Source organism: Mytilus californianus, unplaced genomic scaffold (assembly GCF_021869535.1).
Source record: "Mytilus californianus isolate M0D057914Y unplaced genomic scaffold, xbMytCali1.0.p SCAF_3, whole genome shotgun sequence".
In the NCBI taxonomy this organism is placed as follows: domain Eukaryota; kingdom Metazoa; phylum Mollusca; class Bivalvia; order Mytilida; family Mytilidae; genus Mytilus; species Mytilus californianus.
In genome coordinates this window covers 97,262,628-97,282,949 of record NW_026262679.1, presented here as the reverse complement: position 1 = coordinate 97,282,949, position 20,322 = coordinate 97,262,628, and the positions used below count along the sequence as shown (strand labels likewise).

The 20,322-nt window shown below is 32.1% G+C and overlaps 1 protein-coding gene across 1 annotated transcript in view; it reads left to right on the top strand.

The window, feature by feature from the left end:
• LOC127733323 (ADAM 17-like protease) overlaps window positions 1-20,322 on the top strand; it is a 53,617-nt gene that overhangs the window by 24,955 nt on the left and 8,340 nt on the right. The window contains exons 15-21 of the mRNA XM_052242703.1: window positions 935-1,064; window positions 2,201-2,308; window positions 4,966-5,025; window positions 7,470-7,540; window positions 11,575-11,702; window positions 16,472-16,550; window positions 20,013-20,101. Of these exons, the coding sequence (XP_052098663.1) occupies window positions 935-1,064; window positions 2,201-2,308; window positions 4,966-5,025; window positions 7,470-7,540; window positions 11,575-11,702; window positions 16,472-16,550; window positions 20,013-20,101 (665 nt within the window). The remainder of the gene's footprint in view (window positions 1-934; window positions 1,065-2,200; window positions 2,309-4,965; window positions 5,026-7,469; window positions 7,541-11,574; window positions 11,703-16,471; window positions 16,551-20,012; window positions 20,102-20,322) is intronic.

The following is a 20,322-nucleotide window of genomic DNA, read 5'->3' as shown; positions in this document are numbered from 1 at the left end:
CAACTATTCTCACAGAAAGCAGGTACTTTGCCGATGCTCAAATCATGTCTGTCACTGGCCACAAAAGTGTCTCGAGTTTGGCAATCTATCAAAGAACATCTTGACAAGGCAAAATTTCAAATGGGACAAATGATTGATGCTGCAATGAATGGTTGATGCAAATGCCTTGCCTGCTCCAAATCAACAACTAACATTACCTTCACCTGTTCAACTGTTGGCACTTCCCACTCTGGCTAGATCCTCAACAATGTCGTCCACTTTACAAGTAACGCAAATGACAGAGTTTAGAAATCAACTCTCTGGTATAAACTTTAATGAGTTGTTCAGCAACTTTGATACTGTTCCACAAATGCCAGTATTCATTGACATTGATTTTAGTAAATGCATCACTTTGTCACCACATCATCAATGAAAGGCACAATTGACCTAGTTATGCAAATGACCCATGTTGACGTCATGCGGTCTATGACATAACGCTCGCGACATAGAGCGCCAAATTTTAATTAATTTAGTTTCTCTGTCTCTGGATTAAAAACATCTTATATTTGACTACCTGTAGGGTTCTACACCCCATAAAAAATATGTCAAATATCCAGTTTTCAATAAAACTTTTTTAGATAATGAAAAAAAAACGTTGCTTTCACGTTACACTTTGTACCCGAATTTCCCTAAAAATCGCCCGATTTGAACTAAGACAGGGGATAAATTCTTTATCTACGTTTATATTCGTAGAAAGGGTTTTAAAATACCCATATCTACGGATATGAACGCAGATAACTTGTAATAAACTTTGAACATATTTATAAAAATACCATGTCTACCTTACATTCATCAATATCATTCAAATGCAAAAGTCAAAAGCTTCATTTATAACAAAAATTCCAGTCATTTGTACAGCCTTCAAAAATAATTTTCTTTCAAATTTTTTTATTAGCAAAATCTTTAGGAGGAAGAGGACTGTGTGGAAATGGTCGTATTGATATAGGGGAGGAGTGTGATGCAGGATATGAAGGGGACTTTTGTTGTGATGCACAATGTGAACTCAGATCAGGAGCTGTTTGCAGGTATGTAAATCTCAAACACTTTTGTGTTATACTCTTTTGAACTAGTTCAAATAACATCTTCATGACTTGGAAGATGAGTAAATAACTAGATTTTGACGTAAATGAGTACCGGTATTTAATAAACAGGCTGCTTTCTGTAGATTATTGCCTAGACAATAGATGCTAGCTATATATATATATATATATGTGCTGAATGAACTGATTCTTAGTAATGATAAATTAACAGTATTCTTTTTATTACAACATAATAAATACAAAATAAAAAAAAAAAAAAATTCACTAGGAAAATATTGACACAAATTGTATAAGCTGAAATCATTATTGAATGGAAAATTGCTGAATTACATATGTACACCATACTGAGTATTGTATCTATCATAAACATGCTTGGCTTTAATATATAGTGACAAGGCTAGCAAGTCATTAAAATATATTGAGGAAAAGTTGAAATTAAAATCTAATTTTCAACAAATTCTGGAAACACTTACTTGTATATCAACTTATGGAGCAAAGGGACAGTGGCTCACAATTGATTTAATTTATGAAAGGGTTCATATCATTTCCAATAAAATTAAATTTAATTCCTATTGTCCCTTTCTGATGATAGCCAGAGGTGATAGGAATTTTTCTTCCAAAACAACTTATTTACAGTGCTAAGACAATTGAGCATAACCCTAAAATATATCTCAATTTTTCCATTATTGATTTGTACAAAGGTTATTACAATAGGACAAGTGTAAAAAAAAAACTGTATAAATATTTCTAATGGAATGTGGGGCACCAGGTTATTTCGATAGGCTTTGCATTGAAAGTTTTTGTTTACAAACCTAAATATTTTAAAACTTACTTCTCAAAGACACTTCTAATAAAATATTTTGCAATTCCTTGTTAAAATATTTTTCATACACTTTAATGTTCATTTCTTCTCATATATTTCATAGGAGAAACACAGAGACATTTCTTTCCACCCAAAAGATAGCTTATCTTTTAAAACTAACTTGGTTTATAAAAATGTTATTATTATGAATGTCAGCATACAAAATCCTTTAGCACACTTGTAGTCTAAGTATAATTATGATTTCTCTTTCTGATCTGTTGTCTTTTTAGGATGATACAGAATTTGTTGTATTTTTCAGTGAAATGAACTATGCTTGTTGCAAAACCTGTAATGTTGCTCCAGCAGGACATAGATGCCATTCTTTAGAAGTTGATGATTTAGCCTGTTTAGGACCTTCCAACTGCTCGTATCCTTTTTAGGAAATAATTTGAGATTTATGACATATTCTGGTACCGGTATTTGTTCTTCGTTGAAAATACCAAAATATTGCTTTTTTTTATTTTGTACCACACCAGAAAAGTGGATTCTTAAAGCTTCTTAGATTGTTCTCTTTCAAAATCATGTCTGATGACCAAGATTACCACCATAACAAAGAGAAAAACGGGGGATCCTGTAATGAGCAGTTTGAAAGCAATGTTTTTTTTAAATGATATGTGTAAGATCTTACGTCCATACTGGAATTGCATGCATGTGTCATAAAATATGTATAATGAACATATCCACCTATTATTCATATTACAAAAGAACAATAGATAGTCAGATTTCATATATCAGATAATAGTTAGCTTATCAGAATCTAACTCCCTGCAGAATATGACATTCTCCTTTTGAGCAGTTTGCTTTCCATAAAAAAGAAAACTGCTACATTTATGTGAAAAGTTACTTTCTTTTGAGGAAGGTGTTGATTCAAGTTTACAATTAAGTTAACACAGGTTTTGCCTTTCTTCTCAATCTCAAAGTTTTATTTTTAGCTCACCTGTCCGAAAGGGCCGAGTGAGCAGTTTTCATCACTTTACTTCTGTCCTCCCTCATTGTCGTCCCTCGTTGTCGTCTGTTAATCTCCTCTGAAACTACTGGGCCAAATTTAACCAAACTTTACCACAATCATCATTAGGGTATCTAGTTTAAAAACTGTGTCAGATGGCTCTACCTGCCAACCAAGATGGCAGACATTGTTAAAAATAGAACATAGGAATAAAATGCAAGTTTTGTCTATTATCTTGAAAACCGCTATAAAAAGAGAAAATCAGACAAGAACAGAAATGTTCAGAATGTTGAGCACTACCTATTGTCCATTCAAGTCAATACTGTCAAATGACTTGTTATTGGAGTTATTGCCCTTAAATGATGAATTTCACCATTTTTTTTCAATTTTGCCTATTATCTTGAAAAATGTAGTAGATAGATAGAAACTATAAACAGCAAAAATGATCAGCAAGACAAGATCTACAATTAAGTTTATGGCCAACTTTTACAGTCAACTTGTTTTTGGAGTTATTGCTCTATAATGATGATTTTTACCAATATTTAGTGTTTTTTGCCTATTATCTTGAAAACTGTTATAGAAAAGAAGACAATTTTAATAGCAAAAATGATCAGCAAGACAAGATCATCAACTAAGTCAACAGGACTGAAATCGTCAGTCGACTCATTATTGGAGTTAGTGCTCTTTAATGATGATTTTTACCTAATTTTTAGTGTTCTTATGAATAAGAAGATGTGGTATGAGTGCCAATGAGACAACTCTCCATCCAAGTCACAATGTATAAAAAGTGAACAATTATAGGTCAAAGTACGGCCTTCAACATAGAGCCTTGGCTCACACCGAACAGCAAGCTATAAAGGGCCCCAAAATGACTAGTGTTTAACAATTCAAACAGGAAATCCAACGGTCTAATCTATATAAAAAACGAGAAACACTTATGAACCACACCAACAAACGACAACCACTGAACAACAGGCTCCTGACTTAGGACAGGTGCATACAAATGCAGCGGGTTTAAATGTTTTAACAGGTGCCAACCTTCACCCTAACCTGAAACAGTAGTGTAACATTACAACATAAAAGACACACTATAAAATATCAATTGAAATGGCTTAACTCGATCAAAAAGACATAAACAAAAATAAGTAAACATTCACTGAATGAATAAGTTTGATCTATAACACAATATAGATACAATATTAATAAGAAAGATGTAGGAACAATGTCAAAAAGACAACTCTAACCTGGGACAAAATGGCGTTAAATAAAATAACGTACACAGGTAAATTTGAATATATATATTGCATATTATCCTGAAAACTATAATAGATAGACACTTTAAATAACAAAAATGATCAGCAAGAAAAGATCTACAAATAAGTCAACATGGTTTAAAATGCCCATAGACCTAGGTGAGCAGCACAGGCTCTTTAGAGCCTCTAGTTTATAATGTGATGGAATGTTAATACTTAAGTTGCTTGTTTGCAAATATTGAAATGTGAGGAATTAAACTAAAAGAACTTGGGAGAACTCAGATGGTTAGAGCATATCTGATGAAATCTGTTTTTTTTGTCAAATATCTTGAATTTTGAGAAATAAGCTTAGATTTTTTTCAGATTAAAAATGTGGCTTTAATTGAATATGTTAAGAAATAATCAATCAACAAATTTTGTCAGTTAACTTATGGCATCTAAATTAAAATCAATAAAAAAAAATTAATAATTTGCAAAATTGTAGTTTATATCATGCTTTTTCAAAAATAAAGTATGTGTCACAGAGCTTTTTTTTTAAGCTACAGCTAAAAATATGCTTTTGAAATAAAGTATGAGCAGACATCTCTTATAATATGCTTTCATAAAATAGAAATGAATTTTGGGTCATGGGAATCATTTTCTTGTTACAAACAAAATAGGAAAATACATAACACTTTATAAAAGTTACATAATCTGTGTTATCTCCCTTTTATGAAATGCAAAAAAAAAAGGCTTAAATTGGTACACCCAAATAAAAAGAGAAATGCAGAAGGGGCCATTTTAAGAAAATATCTTGCTTAATATATAGTTCCTTGACTATCTTAGAGGAGTTGACTTGATATGTCCAGCACCAATTAAACTGTCAAACAAGAATTGTCAGGATGGGTAAGTATTTATATCACATGTAGTGTAGTTCTATAGGCAACTTATATTCATTACATTATATAATATTTCTTAGCCATTTAAATTTTTTTCTAGTAAGGGTACATAAATGTATGTTTTTTTAAACTTGATTAAAACCACTTTGCAGTACATGTTGAATATAATAAATGAAATTCTGAATCCAAATTGACAATGCAAAAATAATGATAAAATTTCATTCTTCAAAATCATACATTGAAGTATGCCTTATAGATAAAAAAGCAAATAAGCCACATTTATGCTAAAGTAATTATTAAAGCAACAAATCATAAAGCAGGAAATTTATTTTGTGTCTTTTGTTTGTTTCAAAATGATTTTTTTTTTATTTTGCAGATCCAATAACCATTTGAAATGACAAAAATCTGTATGTTTTCACAAAAATGCTTAAAAATGGCCTCTTTATCATATGACACTATTGATATACTGAATTAGCTGGGTTTTTATGGCCCCACTGTAGGCAATGGGGGCATTAAGTGTTACCCTTGACAGTCCGTTTGTCCTTCCGCCCATCTTTCCGTCTGTCGGTTCCATTTTAGTTTCAACACTCTTAAGTTTTTTTCATCCAAATTTTGTGATACTCATACACAATGCTGAGAACCAAAACTTGCAGATAGAGTTCGATTGATTGATTGATTGATTATTGGTTGCTTAACGTCCCAGATAGAGTTCAAATTTGGGCAGTGAGTCACTTACTGTTCTACAGTTATGCTCCTTTATAACTTGTAGAATAACAATTTTTTCGTTTCCACACTTTTTACTTAAGTTTGCTTCATCCAAATTTTATGAAACTCATACATAATGCTAAGACCAAAACGTCACCGACAGAGTTCGAATTTGGGCTGTGAGTCATTTACCTTTCTTTTTTACTTGGAAAATTGCAAAGCTTGAGCGGGGGTATTAGTAACCTCAGACACATTCTTCTTTTAGTTTTAATCTAGTATTATCCTAACTTTGAAATAAACAAAACAGAAATCTCAAATTAATAGTAGAAATGTAAGTGAAAATTTAACAAATATTGCTGTTATTGCATCCTGTCTTGTGATGTTATGAAAAAGGAACTTTGTGTTTATAATGTCCTACATCATAGTTCGTAAACAAATCATAGATTTTAGCATTGGTTGTAAATTTTTGTCTTGCTTGAGGCAAAGGTTGGAGCATGCGAGACAAAGGGATTACAATTGGACAGCGGCGGCATAAACTATTTGTGCAAAGCTTTATATTTCAGTAGGTAGAATGCTTCGTACCTTGTATGCAGATACCTTATATAACGAATCTGTCACATGTCCTATGTCCTTGACCTCATTTTCATGGTTCAGTGATTGTTTGAAAAAAAATTATATTTAATTAAAAATTATATGGCAAACCATTTGAAATTATCACTTATTGTGAGAAATAGAATAAGTATATTTGGATTCCTCGCAAGATCTACCGGTACATATCTGTCAGGCAGGGTTCACCTGACCTTGACATCATTTCATGGATCAGTGATCAACATGTCTGTGGTCAAGTCTGTATCTCAATAGGTCAACTATATTCGGTGCATGGAATGATTTCATTTTCATTGTTCAGTAGATAATGTTTAGTTTTTGTGGTTTGGTCTATTTCTCAGATATTATAAGCAAAAGGGCCTGATTTTATCAGCTTATCAGATACTTTTAGCAATAGGTCAATTTTATTTGGTGTATGGATTGATTGTAAGGTGTACATGTATGTCTGGCAGGGTTCATATGACCTTGACCTCATTTTCATGGTTCATTGGTCAAATTTAATTTTTCATTGTTTTGTCAGTTTATCAGATATTGTAAGCAATAGGTCAGCTATATTTGGTGTATGGACTGATTATAAGGTGTACATGTCTGTCTGGCAGAGTTCATATGACCTTGACCTCATTTTCTTGGTTCATGGTCAATGTTAATTTCTTGGTGGTTTGTTCTGCTTTCCAGGTATTATAAGCAATAGGACCACTATATGTGGTGTATGGAATGATTGTAAGGTGTACATGTCTGTCTGGTATGTTCATTTGACCTTGACCTCATTTTCATGGATCATTGATAATGTAAAGTTTATGTGATACTTGTAGTAAAACCTTAATACTACAGACTTTCAACGTAAATTCAATCATAAGTTAACAGACAAGACATTCCAGCATGTGCACTCTTGTTATCAAAGATCTTTTTCCTTCTTAAATTATGTACTATATAGTGAGATTTCATATTGACATGATCATTTTTTTCCAGCCTTTTCCAGGTCAAAGCAATATTAATGTTCACTTATTACATATACATATCATTATTTAATTGAGAAAAAAATCCAACTAACACTAGATGGTAAAATCTATATCACTGATATAGAAAAATAATAATAAAATAAACTTTATTTGAAACACTTTATTCTGATTTTTTTTTCAGTGGGACCTGTCAGGATGGAGTATGTCTTGATATATGCCATGTAAAAGGCAAAATTGGCTGTATTTGCTCAGGTAAACAAAATTAACACTAAGAAAATGAAAGATTATACCAACTTTATTTATCTTTATGTCATATATGACAAAGGTATACTTTATATCATATCCCCATTGTCACCTATATATCTAGGTCAAACTTGACAATTAGGTTTTTCATTCAAAAAATTTCTCCAAGTCAATGGTTTTTACCTGACAATTATCTAATTTTAAGGTTCCTGTAGTCAGATTATTTTATTTATTAGTTCTGCTCTAAGTGATTAAGGACAAGTCAGCAACATATTTTAAGTGGGTTTAATGGCCAGATTTAGTTTTTGAGATTAGGTCTGTACCTTAGTAAGTAATAGGCATGCATAATAAGTCAACGATGTTGTTAGGTTAGATTAAACTAGTGAATACCTGTGTAAATTACTAACATGTCATATAGCCTTCACCTCATTTCCAAACTCCAGTGGTCAGGTTGGTTTTCTTTTTTGGGGGGATAATGTCTTTCTGTGAACTTTTATAAGACAATGTCAAGCATATTTGAAAGGGATTTCATTATGAAAAGTATATGTTGTCTGACATATGTCATATAGCCTTGACCTTAATTTTACTCCATAATGGTCATGTTTAGTCATAAATATCAATATTTGTATGTGAATATATTAACAGAAGTACATGCATATCAGACAGGTTTCATTTGACCTTGACCAGTTTCAGAAATTATTGACCTATAAAGTATTTCAAATATTACATCAAATGAGATATTTTAGTGCAATATTTGAAATACTTTTAAAGTCAGCTGTTGATTTACTTGAAATGATGAAAAACTATTCAAAATCCTAGTAAAGTTTTATCAGGTTATTTGAATTGATACCAGATGTCATATTTATGATGGATGGGTACATGCATATTACATGCCCCTGACAAGGTTGTTAAATCTTTTTTAGTCCCCTACCGACGAAGTCAAAGGGGACTTTAGGTTTGCACTCTGTCTGTCTGTCTGTCTGTCTGTCTGGGGACTTTAGGTTTGCACTCTGTCTGTCTGTCTGTCTGTCTTGGGACTTTAGGTTTGCACTCTGTCTGTCTGTCTGTCTGTCTGTCTGGGGACTTTAGGTTTGCACTCTGTCTGTCTGTCTGTCTGTCTGTCCGTCAGTCCGGCAAATCAGTTTTCCACACTTTTTTTCTGCGTGCTTGAAGATATTGATTTGATTTTTGGTATATTGTTTTATCATGACAAGTTATAGATCAAGATCGAATTTCGTTCTGGTATGATGATATTGTGCAGAGTTATGGTCCTTGGACTTAGAAAATTCACTCAAATAATCAGTTTTCCGCAATATTTTTCGTCATGCTTGAAGATGTTGATTTGATAATTAGTCCCCTACCGACGAAGTCCGTCTGTCTGTCTGTCCGTCCATCTGTCTGTCCGTCCTTCTGTCAGTCCGGCAAATCAGCTTTCCACACTTTTTTTCTTCATGCTTGAAGATATTGATTTGATATTTGGTATATTGTTTTATCATGACAAGTTACAGATCAAGTTCGAATTTTGTTCCGGTCTGATAATTTAGTCCAGAGTTATGGACCATAACTCTGGACCATATCTAATGTTAGAGTACTATGTTAAACCGTATTTCTGTACAAAGGGAGATAACTCATTTTTTAAAAGACATTCATTGTTAAATTATTTGAAGAATTTTTTAGCAGGTTTGTTTGTTATTTAGTATAAACTAATTTTCTGAATCTTTATATATATAAAGAAAAATGTATGAAGAGAAATCCTTTAATTAGATAATAATCTATTTTTATTAATGTATATATTTCAATACATTACATTGTGTAGATAAATGTTGTTGACATTTTATAGATAAGTTACAAATCTATATTAGTTTATGACAAATGAAAGAATAAATATTTGGAACTATTAATTATATTTGATTATAATTTGAAAATAGATATACACTGTATTACATCATATCTAATTTTAGAGAACTATTAAACATATCTAATGTTTTTTTTCACTCACATAATCAGTTTTCCACACTGTTTTTAGTCATGCTTGAAGATATTGACATGATATTTACTTTTTGTTTACACCATGACAAGTTATAGAACAAATTAGCATTTTGTTCCTGTAAAATGAATTTTTACCCGGTAGGGGACTATGTATTGCCATGCAATACTCTCAGAATGCTTGTTGGTATATAGTTTTATCGTGACAAGTTATAGATCAAGTTCGAATTTTGTTCCTGTCTGATGATTTTGTGCAGAGTTATGGTCCTTGAACTTTGAAAATTCACTCAAATAATCAGTTTTCCACACTTTTTTTTGTCATGCTTGAAGATATTGATTTGATAATTGGTATATAGTTTTATCATGACAAGTGACAGATCAAGTTTGAATTTTGTTCCGGTCTGATGATTTTGTGCAGAGTTATGGTCCTTGGACTTTGAAAATTCACTCAAATAATCAGTTTTCCATACTTTTTTTCTTCATGCTTGAAGATATTGACTTGATATTTCTTATATAGTTTACACCATGACAAGTTATAGATCAAGTTAGCATTTCGTTCCAGTATAATATTTTTAACCGGTAGGGGACTGTGTATTGCCATGCAATACTCTCAGAATGCTTGTTTACTGTAGTATTCAGCATTCTTTTCTTCTTATGATTAATTTATGTAAGCTTCTGATTAATGAATTTCATTTAGTTTGAAAGCATAACATCCATCTCTTTACACATTCATAAATGCAGCTAAAAGAACAATTAATCGTAAAATTTTCAAAACACTCATAATTTTTTTTGATGTTGATGTTTTTTAATTGCAATGATGTAAGGGACATGAACTTTTAGAGTTGTTACCCACAAGTGCTATCGACATTGATGTCAGAATTAAATATAATAAACAAAAGACTGATATATTATGAAATAGACACAATTATTCAATTCAATGAACACATTGAACGGCATTTACATGTATTTTGGATTGAGAAAACCTAGCTTTGCTGCCACTGAAATTGAGGAAAAAAACATACAAGTATTAATATATATTTATTGAAGCAAGAAAACATAAAATAAAATAAACCAATTAAAATCAATTCAGTTGCTAAATGCAGTTCAAATTTGAAGTATGTTGCATTATTTTTTAATTTGGTAGTCAGTACAAAGGAGAAGGCCTATTTTTGGCTTTAAGAAAATTAAGGTTTGTTAGAGAATTTTGTCACAAAATGGGGAAATACACAAAAAAAAATAAACCATTATAAATGAATTTCGCAAGATTAACAATGTTAGGACATAATAATTATGTCATAAAATTAGTGTATTTTGTGGAAAATGATGAAATTTATGATTTTATGCAATTTAAAATATCTACAAAATATATTTTTTGAGAAGCTCTTTTATATATATACATAATCCCACCAAAAATAAAGTGCCTAATCTTTTCAAATCCAAAATATACTAAAAAGTTGATACAAAACAAGGAAAATTAGGAGATTGTAAAAAGATAAACTAATTATTACGTCGTGATTAGTTGCCATGGTAACTGTTCAGTTGTGATTTTTTTTTTTATTTCTGCACACCCTTTTCCTTAGTCATGTAAGGGAAAATTTAAGATCATGTATGGCAACTCTTAAATTTGCACTTAACTTTTTGGGAAAAATTGGCTTTAATATCACTCCTACTCCTTTAAAGATCTATCACAACATTATTAAAACAAAACAAAAATAAGATTAGGTTATGGAATTCTGTAATACAATTTAGTAAAAATGATTTAGCTTATCAGAAATATGTATTAAAATATGATTTTATGATAAATTTAAAAAGGTAGTAAAAAAGGTTTTAAGTGAAAAATGTACAGAACAAGGTTTTTTGAACTAGTACATGTGAGCGCATGTGCACAGATGTGAGATTTAATTATGCATTCAAATTCTTCAAAATTCTGAAAATATTATTGATACCTTTTTCTTTCGTTCATTTCAATTATTTTCTTGAAGAAATAACGCTGAAAGGAGTATCTCAACTCAATTGTGCTTTGTAAACGTATTTGTACATCTTCATATTGTTTTAAGGTACAAATTCCTGTAAACAGTGTTGTGTAGAAAGAAATGGAGATTGTTCTCCTACAACCAATAACAATGGAATGAATCAGTACCATCAAAGTGGGAGGCCTTGTGTAGGTGGATTTTGTGATGGTAGTGTGAGTATAATGTTCAGATAACGATATTTTTGTAACTCTCTTATTTTAGAGGAAAATAAACTGTAAGAATACAATAAATTGCTTAGATTCAATATTGTTTGCTTAAGGTCAAGTGGCAAGTATTTCATGTATATACAGTATGATATCGGATCACGAAGAGGACCCCAAAATGAACTGGTACGCAAAAAGAAATATCCACATTACCGCTTGCTCAACATGGAAGAGGAGTAACAGGAGACTTTATTTGTACAAGTACAAATAAAGCAAAAATTTATTTGTGTACCTGTTATTTGTACAATAGTTGGCTGATTGCAGGATAAAAACATGTTATTATAACAGTTTGTACCAAAAACTTTTCCAACTACTAGCCCAAATCAGAAATTGTAACTTTTTTCCTACATAAGTAAACAAAATCTCACTAAATTTTAACTAGCCTGATTTAATTTTTACTAGAGTCAGACATAGGGCTAGTGGCTAAAGGCACAGACTGTAATAATTATTAATTTTTTTTTTATCCGTTAGTATAGTTCTTTCAAAGTTTCATATCTTTGATTTTACTGCCATGCCAAAGTGCCAATTCAAATAATATAATAATTTTATAATATAGTTTGCTAACAGAGGTCCACCTTGTCTCTTATCCAGAAAAGCAAGTTGAAGGAATAAATAATACAAATATACAAGTCACTAGAATGGAAAAGAGACCATGTGCAAATGACTTGGACATGTTAGCAAGTGTGATTTTAGACACCGTCTTAACCTCCTCGTGACTAGTGCACAAAAGTTGGTTTTTTTTTTATCACTTTAATGCAAAAGTAACCAAAGAACGGTACAATGTCAGATCCTTGTAAGCAAAGTGTTAATTAAGTAATCTATATTTCAATCAAAAAGCTCCTCACCAATCTTTTTACAAATGATAAAAATAGGCATTAAAGCACTTTGACAGTTTTTATACGACCGCAAAAAAATTTTGTGGTCGTATATTGGTATGACGTTGGCGTCGTCGTCGTCGTCGTCGTCGTCGTCCGGCGTCGTCGTCGTCCGGCGTCGTCGTCCGAATACATATTGGTTTTCGCACTCTAACTTTAGTTTAAGTGAATGGATCTTTTTGAAATTTGACCATAAGGTTAAATACCACAAAAGGAAGGTTGGGATTGATTTTGGGGGTTATGGTACCAACAGTTAAGGAATTAGGGGCCAAAAAGGGGCCAAAAATGAGAATTTTCTAGTTTCCAGACAATAACTGTGGAATGGTGTATGGATCTCTCTGAAATTATACTACAAGTTTCCATACCACAAAGGGATGGTTAGGATTTGCTTTGGGGGGTTATGGCTCAAACCGTTTAGGAATTAGGGGCAAAAAAGGGGGAAAAACAAGGTTGTCCTGGTTAATGGACAAATACTTTAGTACAAAACATAATTTAAAGCAGTGTAAGGGAGATAAATCAAATATATCATTGAAATTATCTCCCTTACACTGCTTTTAAATTATGTATAAAGTAATGGTTAATGAACAATAAAGATAATCTAAAACAGTGTAAGGGAGGTAATCCAAATACAACGTTTTGGTTACTTCCCTTACACTGCTTTTAAATTATGTTTAAAGAAATGCATATTTATAAAGGAAGACCAGTAAAAATATCTGCAAATGTTTTCATCTTTTTTTTTTACAAAAAAATCCATATGAAAGATTTGACACTATATTTTTATTAATTCTATTATAAAATAGATTAAGTTAGCACTATGGTAAATTTAAATGGGTAATTATGGTTGCCAACTCCATTGGAAATTTGAATTGAGATTATGACCATATCTTGAGGGAAAGAATTTTTTTGGGGGAAAAAGGGGGGGGGGGATAAAAAGAAATTGTGGGGGGCCAATTTTTTCTCATTTCATATTTCAGAAATTAAAAAGAATTATTCTTCAAATATTATTTTTTTTTCAAATTTCAAATATTGAAAAATTTCAAGAAGTAATCTTTAATTGCACAGTATGGCGCATTAGATTTGTAAAATCTTTGATCACATTTATTTATTTGTTATGCCGAATCTAACAGTGTATTTAGATTTTTAATTTTGGGTCCAGTTTTCAAATTGGTCTACATTAATGTCCAAAGGGTCCAAAATTAAACTTTGTTTGATTTTAGCAAAAATTGAATATATGAGGTTCTTTGATATGCTGAATCTAAACATGTATTTAGATTTTTGATTTTTGGCCCAGTTTTCAAGTTGGTCCAAATTGGGGTCCAAAATAAAACTTTGTTTGATTTCAACAAAAATTGAATATATGGGGTTCTTTGATATGCTGAATCTAACCATGTATTTAGATTTTTTATTTGTGGACCCCGCTATCTAATTGGTTCATATTGAGGTCAAAAGGGTCCAAAATTAAACTTTGTTTGATTTCATCTAAAATTGAATTATTGGGGTTCTTTGATATTCCAAATCTAACCGTGTATTTAGGTTTTTAATTTTGGGTCCTGTTTTTTAAATTGGTCTACATTGAGGTCCAAAGGGTCCAAATTAAACTTAGTTTGATTTTAACAAAAATTGAATTCTTGGGGTTCTTTGATTTGCTGAATCTAAACATGTGTTTAGATTTTTGATTATGGGCCCAGTTTTCAAGTTGGTCCAAGATAGGGTCCAGTATTTAAACTTTGTTTGATTTCAACAAAAATTGAATATATGGGGTTCTTTGATATGCTGAATCTAAACATGTATTTAGATTTTTGATTATGGGCCCAGTTTTCAAGTTGGTCCAAATTGGGGTCCAAAATTAAACTTTGTTTGATTTCAACAAAAATTGAATATATGAGGTTCTTTGATATGCTGAATCTAACCATGTATTTAGATTTTTTATTTGTAGGCCCCGCTATCAAATTGGTTCATATTGAGGTCAAAAGGGTCCAAAATTAAACTTTGTTTGATTTCATCGAAAATTGAATTATTGGGGTTCTTTGATATGCCAAATCTAACCATGTTTTTAGATTTTTAATTTGGGTCCCGTTTTTTAAATTGGTCTTCATTGAGGTCCAAAGGGTCCAAAATTAAACTTAGTTTGATTTTAACAAAAATTGAATTCTTGGGGTTCTTTGATATGCTGAATCTAAACATGTGTTTAGATTTTTGATTATGGGCCCAGTTTTCAAGTTGGTCCAAGTTGGGGTCCAAAATTATACTTTTTTTTATTTCAACAAAAATTGAATATATGGGGTTCTTTGATATGCTGAATCTAACCATGAATTTAGATTTTTTATTTGTGGGCCCCGCTATCAAATTGGTTCATATTGAGGTCAAAAGGGTCCAAAATTAAACTTTGTTTGATTTCATCAAAAATTGAATTATTGGGGTTCTTTGATATTCCAAATCTAACCGTGTATTTAGATTTTTAATTTTAAGTCCCGTTTTTTAAATTGGTCTACATTAAGGTCCAAAGGGTCCAAAATGAAACTTAGTTTGATTTTAGCAAAAATTGAATTCTTGGGGTTCTTTGATATGCTGAATCTAAACATGTGTTTAGATTTTTGATTATGGGCCCAGTTTTCAAGTTTGTCCAAGTTGGGGTCCAAAATTAAACTTTGTTTGATTTTAACAAAAATTGAATATATGGGGTTCTTTGATATGCTGAATCTAACCATGTATTTTGATTTTGGACATTGGACCATAATAGGTAAATTAAAAAAATTCAAGTTCTTAGACCACATTCTTTCTGTGTCAGAAACCTATGCTGTGTCAAATATTTAATAACAATCCAAATTCAGAGCTGTATCAAGCTTGAATGTTGTGTCCATACTTGCCCCAACTGTTCAGGGTTCGACCTCTGCGGTCGTATCAAGCTGCGCCCCAGCGAAGCATTTTATTTACCTTTAAATCATATCTATATTTCACATAGATAAATAAATTAGTATTTATATGCCCCATTTGTAGAGGGGCATTATGTTTTCTAGTTTGCTTCCTTCCATCTTGATTCAGGTTAAAGTTTTTGTTTAGACTAGTTTGTGGTCACATCAACTTGAAACTTGGTGCATTTGTTCATTATGAAGTGAACGATTTGTGATAAATATGCCAAATTAGTGTTTTGATATAGATTTCAAGATTCACTGAATGTGGAATAATGATAGGTTAATTTTGGATTAAAAGGCAGTTTGCAGTCACATAAACTTGAAACTTAGTGCACTATATAAATAACACCTAGCTGAGAGGGTGATAGAGCAGATAGTTGCCCCTCGAAAAAAAACATTGTCACCCGAGGCTTTTATGTATTATTTAATTTATCATACTGAATGTTTGGTTATTATTGTTCTTTTAAATCTTTAATTGAAAGCAATAAACTATGACGTCTTGTTTATAACAACCAACCATATTATATAAAGCGCACAAATGATCAAGCATCTCTGCTACTACTACTAGGGGGTGTTTAAAGACCTTTACTACCCATGAAGGTCTTGCACGGTCGGTGATCAAGCATCTCTTTTAAGGGTTATTATATAAATAAATAAGCCATGTGACAGAGCAAATTATCACCCTCGTATTAACCAATCAAAATCTGGAATTTTGACATGAAGTATCATAAATGTTCATTATTAAATGGACTGTTTAATATATATACCAAATTAGGGTTTTGACCAAGATTTCACACAATACTGAACATGGATATGTGATAGAGGGAGTAGGGCAGGGTGGCATATGGACATATATTCTTATTTTCAAATGTGTGAGGATGAAGGAAAGCTGTAAATAAATGTTGTATTTAACTTTGAAATTGTTTTTTAGGGAAATTGTGAAAAGTCAGACCCACCTGTGATTAAAAGGTTGTTTAGTGTGCTTGAATACCTCTCTGTAGATAAAATTGGTATGTATATAGTAAAACATACTTGTTCAAATCTGTTTAATACAGAACCCATTATAATTTTTCGCCTAGCAAGTCATTGGGGACACTAATTAGCAAACTAAAAATACACTTTGCATGATAACATTTTGACTTTGATTCATAGGAAGATTTGTGTAGCTGGGGCAATATGCGTGATTGATTTTACATAGGCGGAAATGGTAACGTTTTCCTCTGTAGCACAGTCCATATCGTAAACTTGGATATGCATGATGGCTCATTTCGAAGCTGAGACATTTTCACATATGTGGTTAAATTTTCGGGGTACGAAGTGTGATTCATTTTTCCGTAAATTAGCACACCCTGAAAATTCTTTCGTGATGCGGATCCTGGTGGTAAAAAATTCCTTTTTTCACACGATAAGTTCTTTGAAAATTTAATACTTTGCATACATTTAATAACTGCATAGTTTTTACACATTTATTCTATGGTCCTCTACTTTTCAAATCAACACAAATGGTTAAGCTCAGTCACTTGTTAAAAATAGAAACATGTCCAATATCACTACACAGAGATTTTTTGTTTACGCACAACTTTTGTGTTCCTCAATTTGAGGCGCATTAGGGATATTGACCCAGCTGTCACATTCAGCTTATCATTCAGTTTCAGATGCAGATCCAGGATGTAAAAAAGGGGGGCCCAGGGCCCACAAACTAGCCAACGGTTGGAGTGGAAAATCTAAAAAGTCTATGCATTTACCTTATATGTATCTCCATAAAGGTGGAAGGGGGACACCCTGCCCTCCTCCTTGATCCACCTCTTGAGTTTATTTTTCATTCAATATTTCATATTTTTTCGGTCGTATATTGGTATGACGTTGGCGTTTCCTTCTTGTCGTCGTCGTCCAAGACACATTTGTTTTTCGCACTCTAACTTTAGTTTAAGTGAATGGATCTCTATGAAATTTTACCATAAGGTTCAATACCACAAAAGGAAGGTTGGGATTGATTTTGGGGGTTATGGTACCAACAATTAAGGAATTAGGGGCCAAAAATAAGCATTTTTGTTACTTCCAGACATAACTTGTGTTACGGTATGGATCTCTCTGACATTGTACCACAATGTTCTATATCTCAAAGGGAATGCTGGGATTGATTTTGGGGGTAATTGCCTCAAAATTTTAGGAATTAGGGGCCAATAAATGGACAAAAAACAAGCATTTTTCTAGTTTCAGGACAATAACTTGTGTGCAAGTGTATGGATCTTTCTGAAATTGTACTACAAGGTTCCATATCACAAAGGGAAAGCTGGAATTGAGTTTGGGGGTAATTGCCCAAAACATTTAGGAATAAGGGGCCAAAAAGGGGCCAAAAATAAGCATTTTTCTAGTTTCGTGACAATAACTTGTGTTCAAGTGTATGGATCTCTCTGAAATTGTACTGCAAGGTACCATACCACAAAGGGAAGGCTGGGATTTTGGGGGTAATTGCCTCAAAATTTTAGGAATTAGGGGCCAAAAAGGGGCAAAAAACAAGCATTTTTTCTAGTTTCAGGACAATAACTTGTGTGTAAGTGTATGGATCTTTATGAAATTGTACTACAAGGTTCCATATCACAAAGAGAAAGCTGGGTTTGAGTTTGGGGGTAATTGCCTTAAACATTTAGGAATTTGGGGCCAAAAAGGGGCAAAAAAACAAGCATTTTTCTAGTTTCCAGACAATAACTTGTGTTCAAGTGTATGGATCTCTCTGAAATTGTACTGCAAGGTACCATACTACAAAGGGAAGGCTGGGATTGAGTTTGGGGATGATGAATCATAAGGGGGTTCAAAAAATTTGAGGGGAGGGATTTTTTTTTTTCCTTTTTTTCCTTTTTTTTTCTTTCAAATTTTCCATTTTAAATTGGTTATTTCTGATTTATATATGTAGGACTCTAAAGTGCGATAGGGACGCTAAAACGCGATGGTCACGCTAAAGTGCGATGGCCTGCGCTAAAGTGCGATGGTTTGATACGCTAAAGTGTGATGGTCTGCGCTATTTAATGGAACACGCTAAAGTCCGATGCCACGATACGCTAAAGTGCATTTTTCCGCGAAAGTGCGTATGTTCGCGAAAATATTGACGTTTGCAATGTTAAATCGCATTATGACGCTACAAGCCGTTTGTACCAACAAAAATGGAAATGCCGGTAAACGAGAATATTTGTGCAGATAAAGATTTTTTACTAGACAAGAAACAAATGATCCCAATCCGGAACATTTTTGGTCGGTGCTAGAAGAGTGTGTATGTATAGGAGTTACTTCCCAAAAAATCATCCACAATAACAGAATGCAAAACTTTGATCGCGCTGTGTCGGCGGGGACAAACATGTTTCTGTCAGTATACATAGAAACTGACGTTAGTAAGGGGAAGGTGTATACCGTAAAAGAGAGCGAAAACGGCAAAATACACCAAGTGTCAAAATATTTAATTCGTTCCATGTCATTTACTTGCGTGAAATAGAAGCTACTTTTTAACTTTCTAATTAAATATTTTTGTAAAAACAATTTTTTTAAATATAGTTCGTCATGTCTGTAATAGAGATGGATACTCATCAACAAGACAGTAACCTAACGACCAGAGGTGTAGTATCATAATATGATTGCCAATGAGACAAGTCGCTATCCAATGCTAAATGTCATTAATGTAATTAACTATAGGTTACCGTATGGCTAACCCCGCAGATAGTATTCTATAACGACCAAAGGGTATCAAAACGACCAGTGTATAACAATTCAAACAACAATTTTTTTAAGTTTGACTACGAAATTTTAAACAACATAACTCATAATGTAACGTCATTTGGTATTGTGTTGCCTAAAGTATAAAATAGTCAATTTCAAAATGAGTGTTATTCATACAGTATGAATAAATTGATTGATTGATTGTTGGACGCTTAAAATCCAGTGTCAACATGAATAAAAGAAAAGTTTCTCATTGCATAGCATAAACTATTAGCTTTTTTGTGAAATACAAAAATCAGAAGCAAAACAAATAAAACATCATATATTATACACTTTTCAATAAAAAACATGATCTTTTTGCAGAACATTGAGAAATGAAAATAAAATTTGCAAACATATTGTTTTAAAATCAATAGAGTAACATATTCCACCACTGTATCTTGTGCAGTATGATATTTCTCCTATCTTAACAGTTAAATTTGAGATATTTAAAATGTTCGGAAAGCCTCATGTTTTGAATTTGAAAATTTTACTGTCTAAAGAGGAAAAATATCTTCTCACGCTCAATGCTTATTTATTGCTCCTGTTTAACTTTTAGCTTGTGTTCTCTCCAGTTCTAAATTTTCCAACTAGTCCTTGTTGTGGGAAGAAAGCCATTTAATATTCAATAATTATTTTCAATTTTCCATATAGTCTCCAATAGTACATGATCCTTATTAGTGGTAGAAGTGGCTATGTACTGATATCTCTGTTCTATGTTTCAGCAATATTTATGAAGAATAATTTGGTATGGACAATACTTTTATTTTCTGCAATAATTTGGATCATAGCAATTGTACTTTTAGAGCGTTATGTAAGTATAAAATTCAGGGGCATAACTGTCTGTCTATCTGTATGTACATATCAATAAACAAAGGTGTGGGGCAACTGATAAATTTCTATGCAAAGCAACATGGGAATTTTGTCTGTCCAGCCTTCCATCTGTACCATTATTGGTTGCAGTTTAGTTCAGGTAATAAAGTATGGCTTTATCACATCATTTGGTGTTTAAAAATGATGTTTGTAATGTTAAAA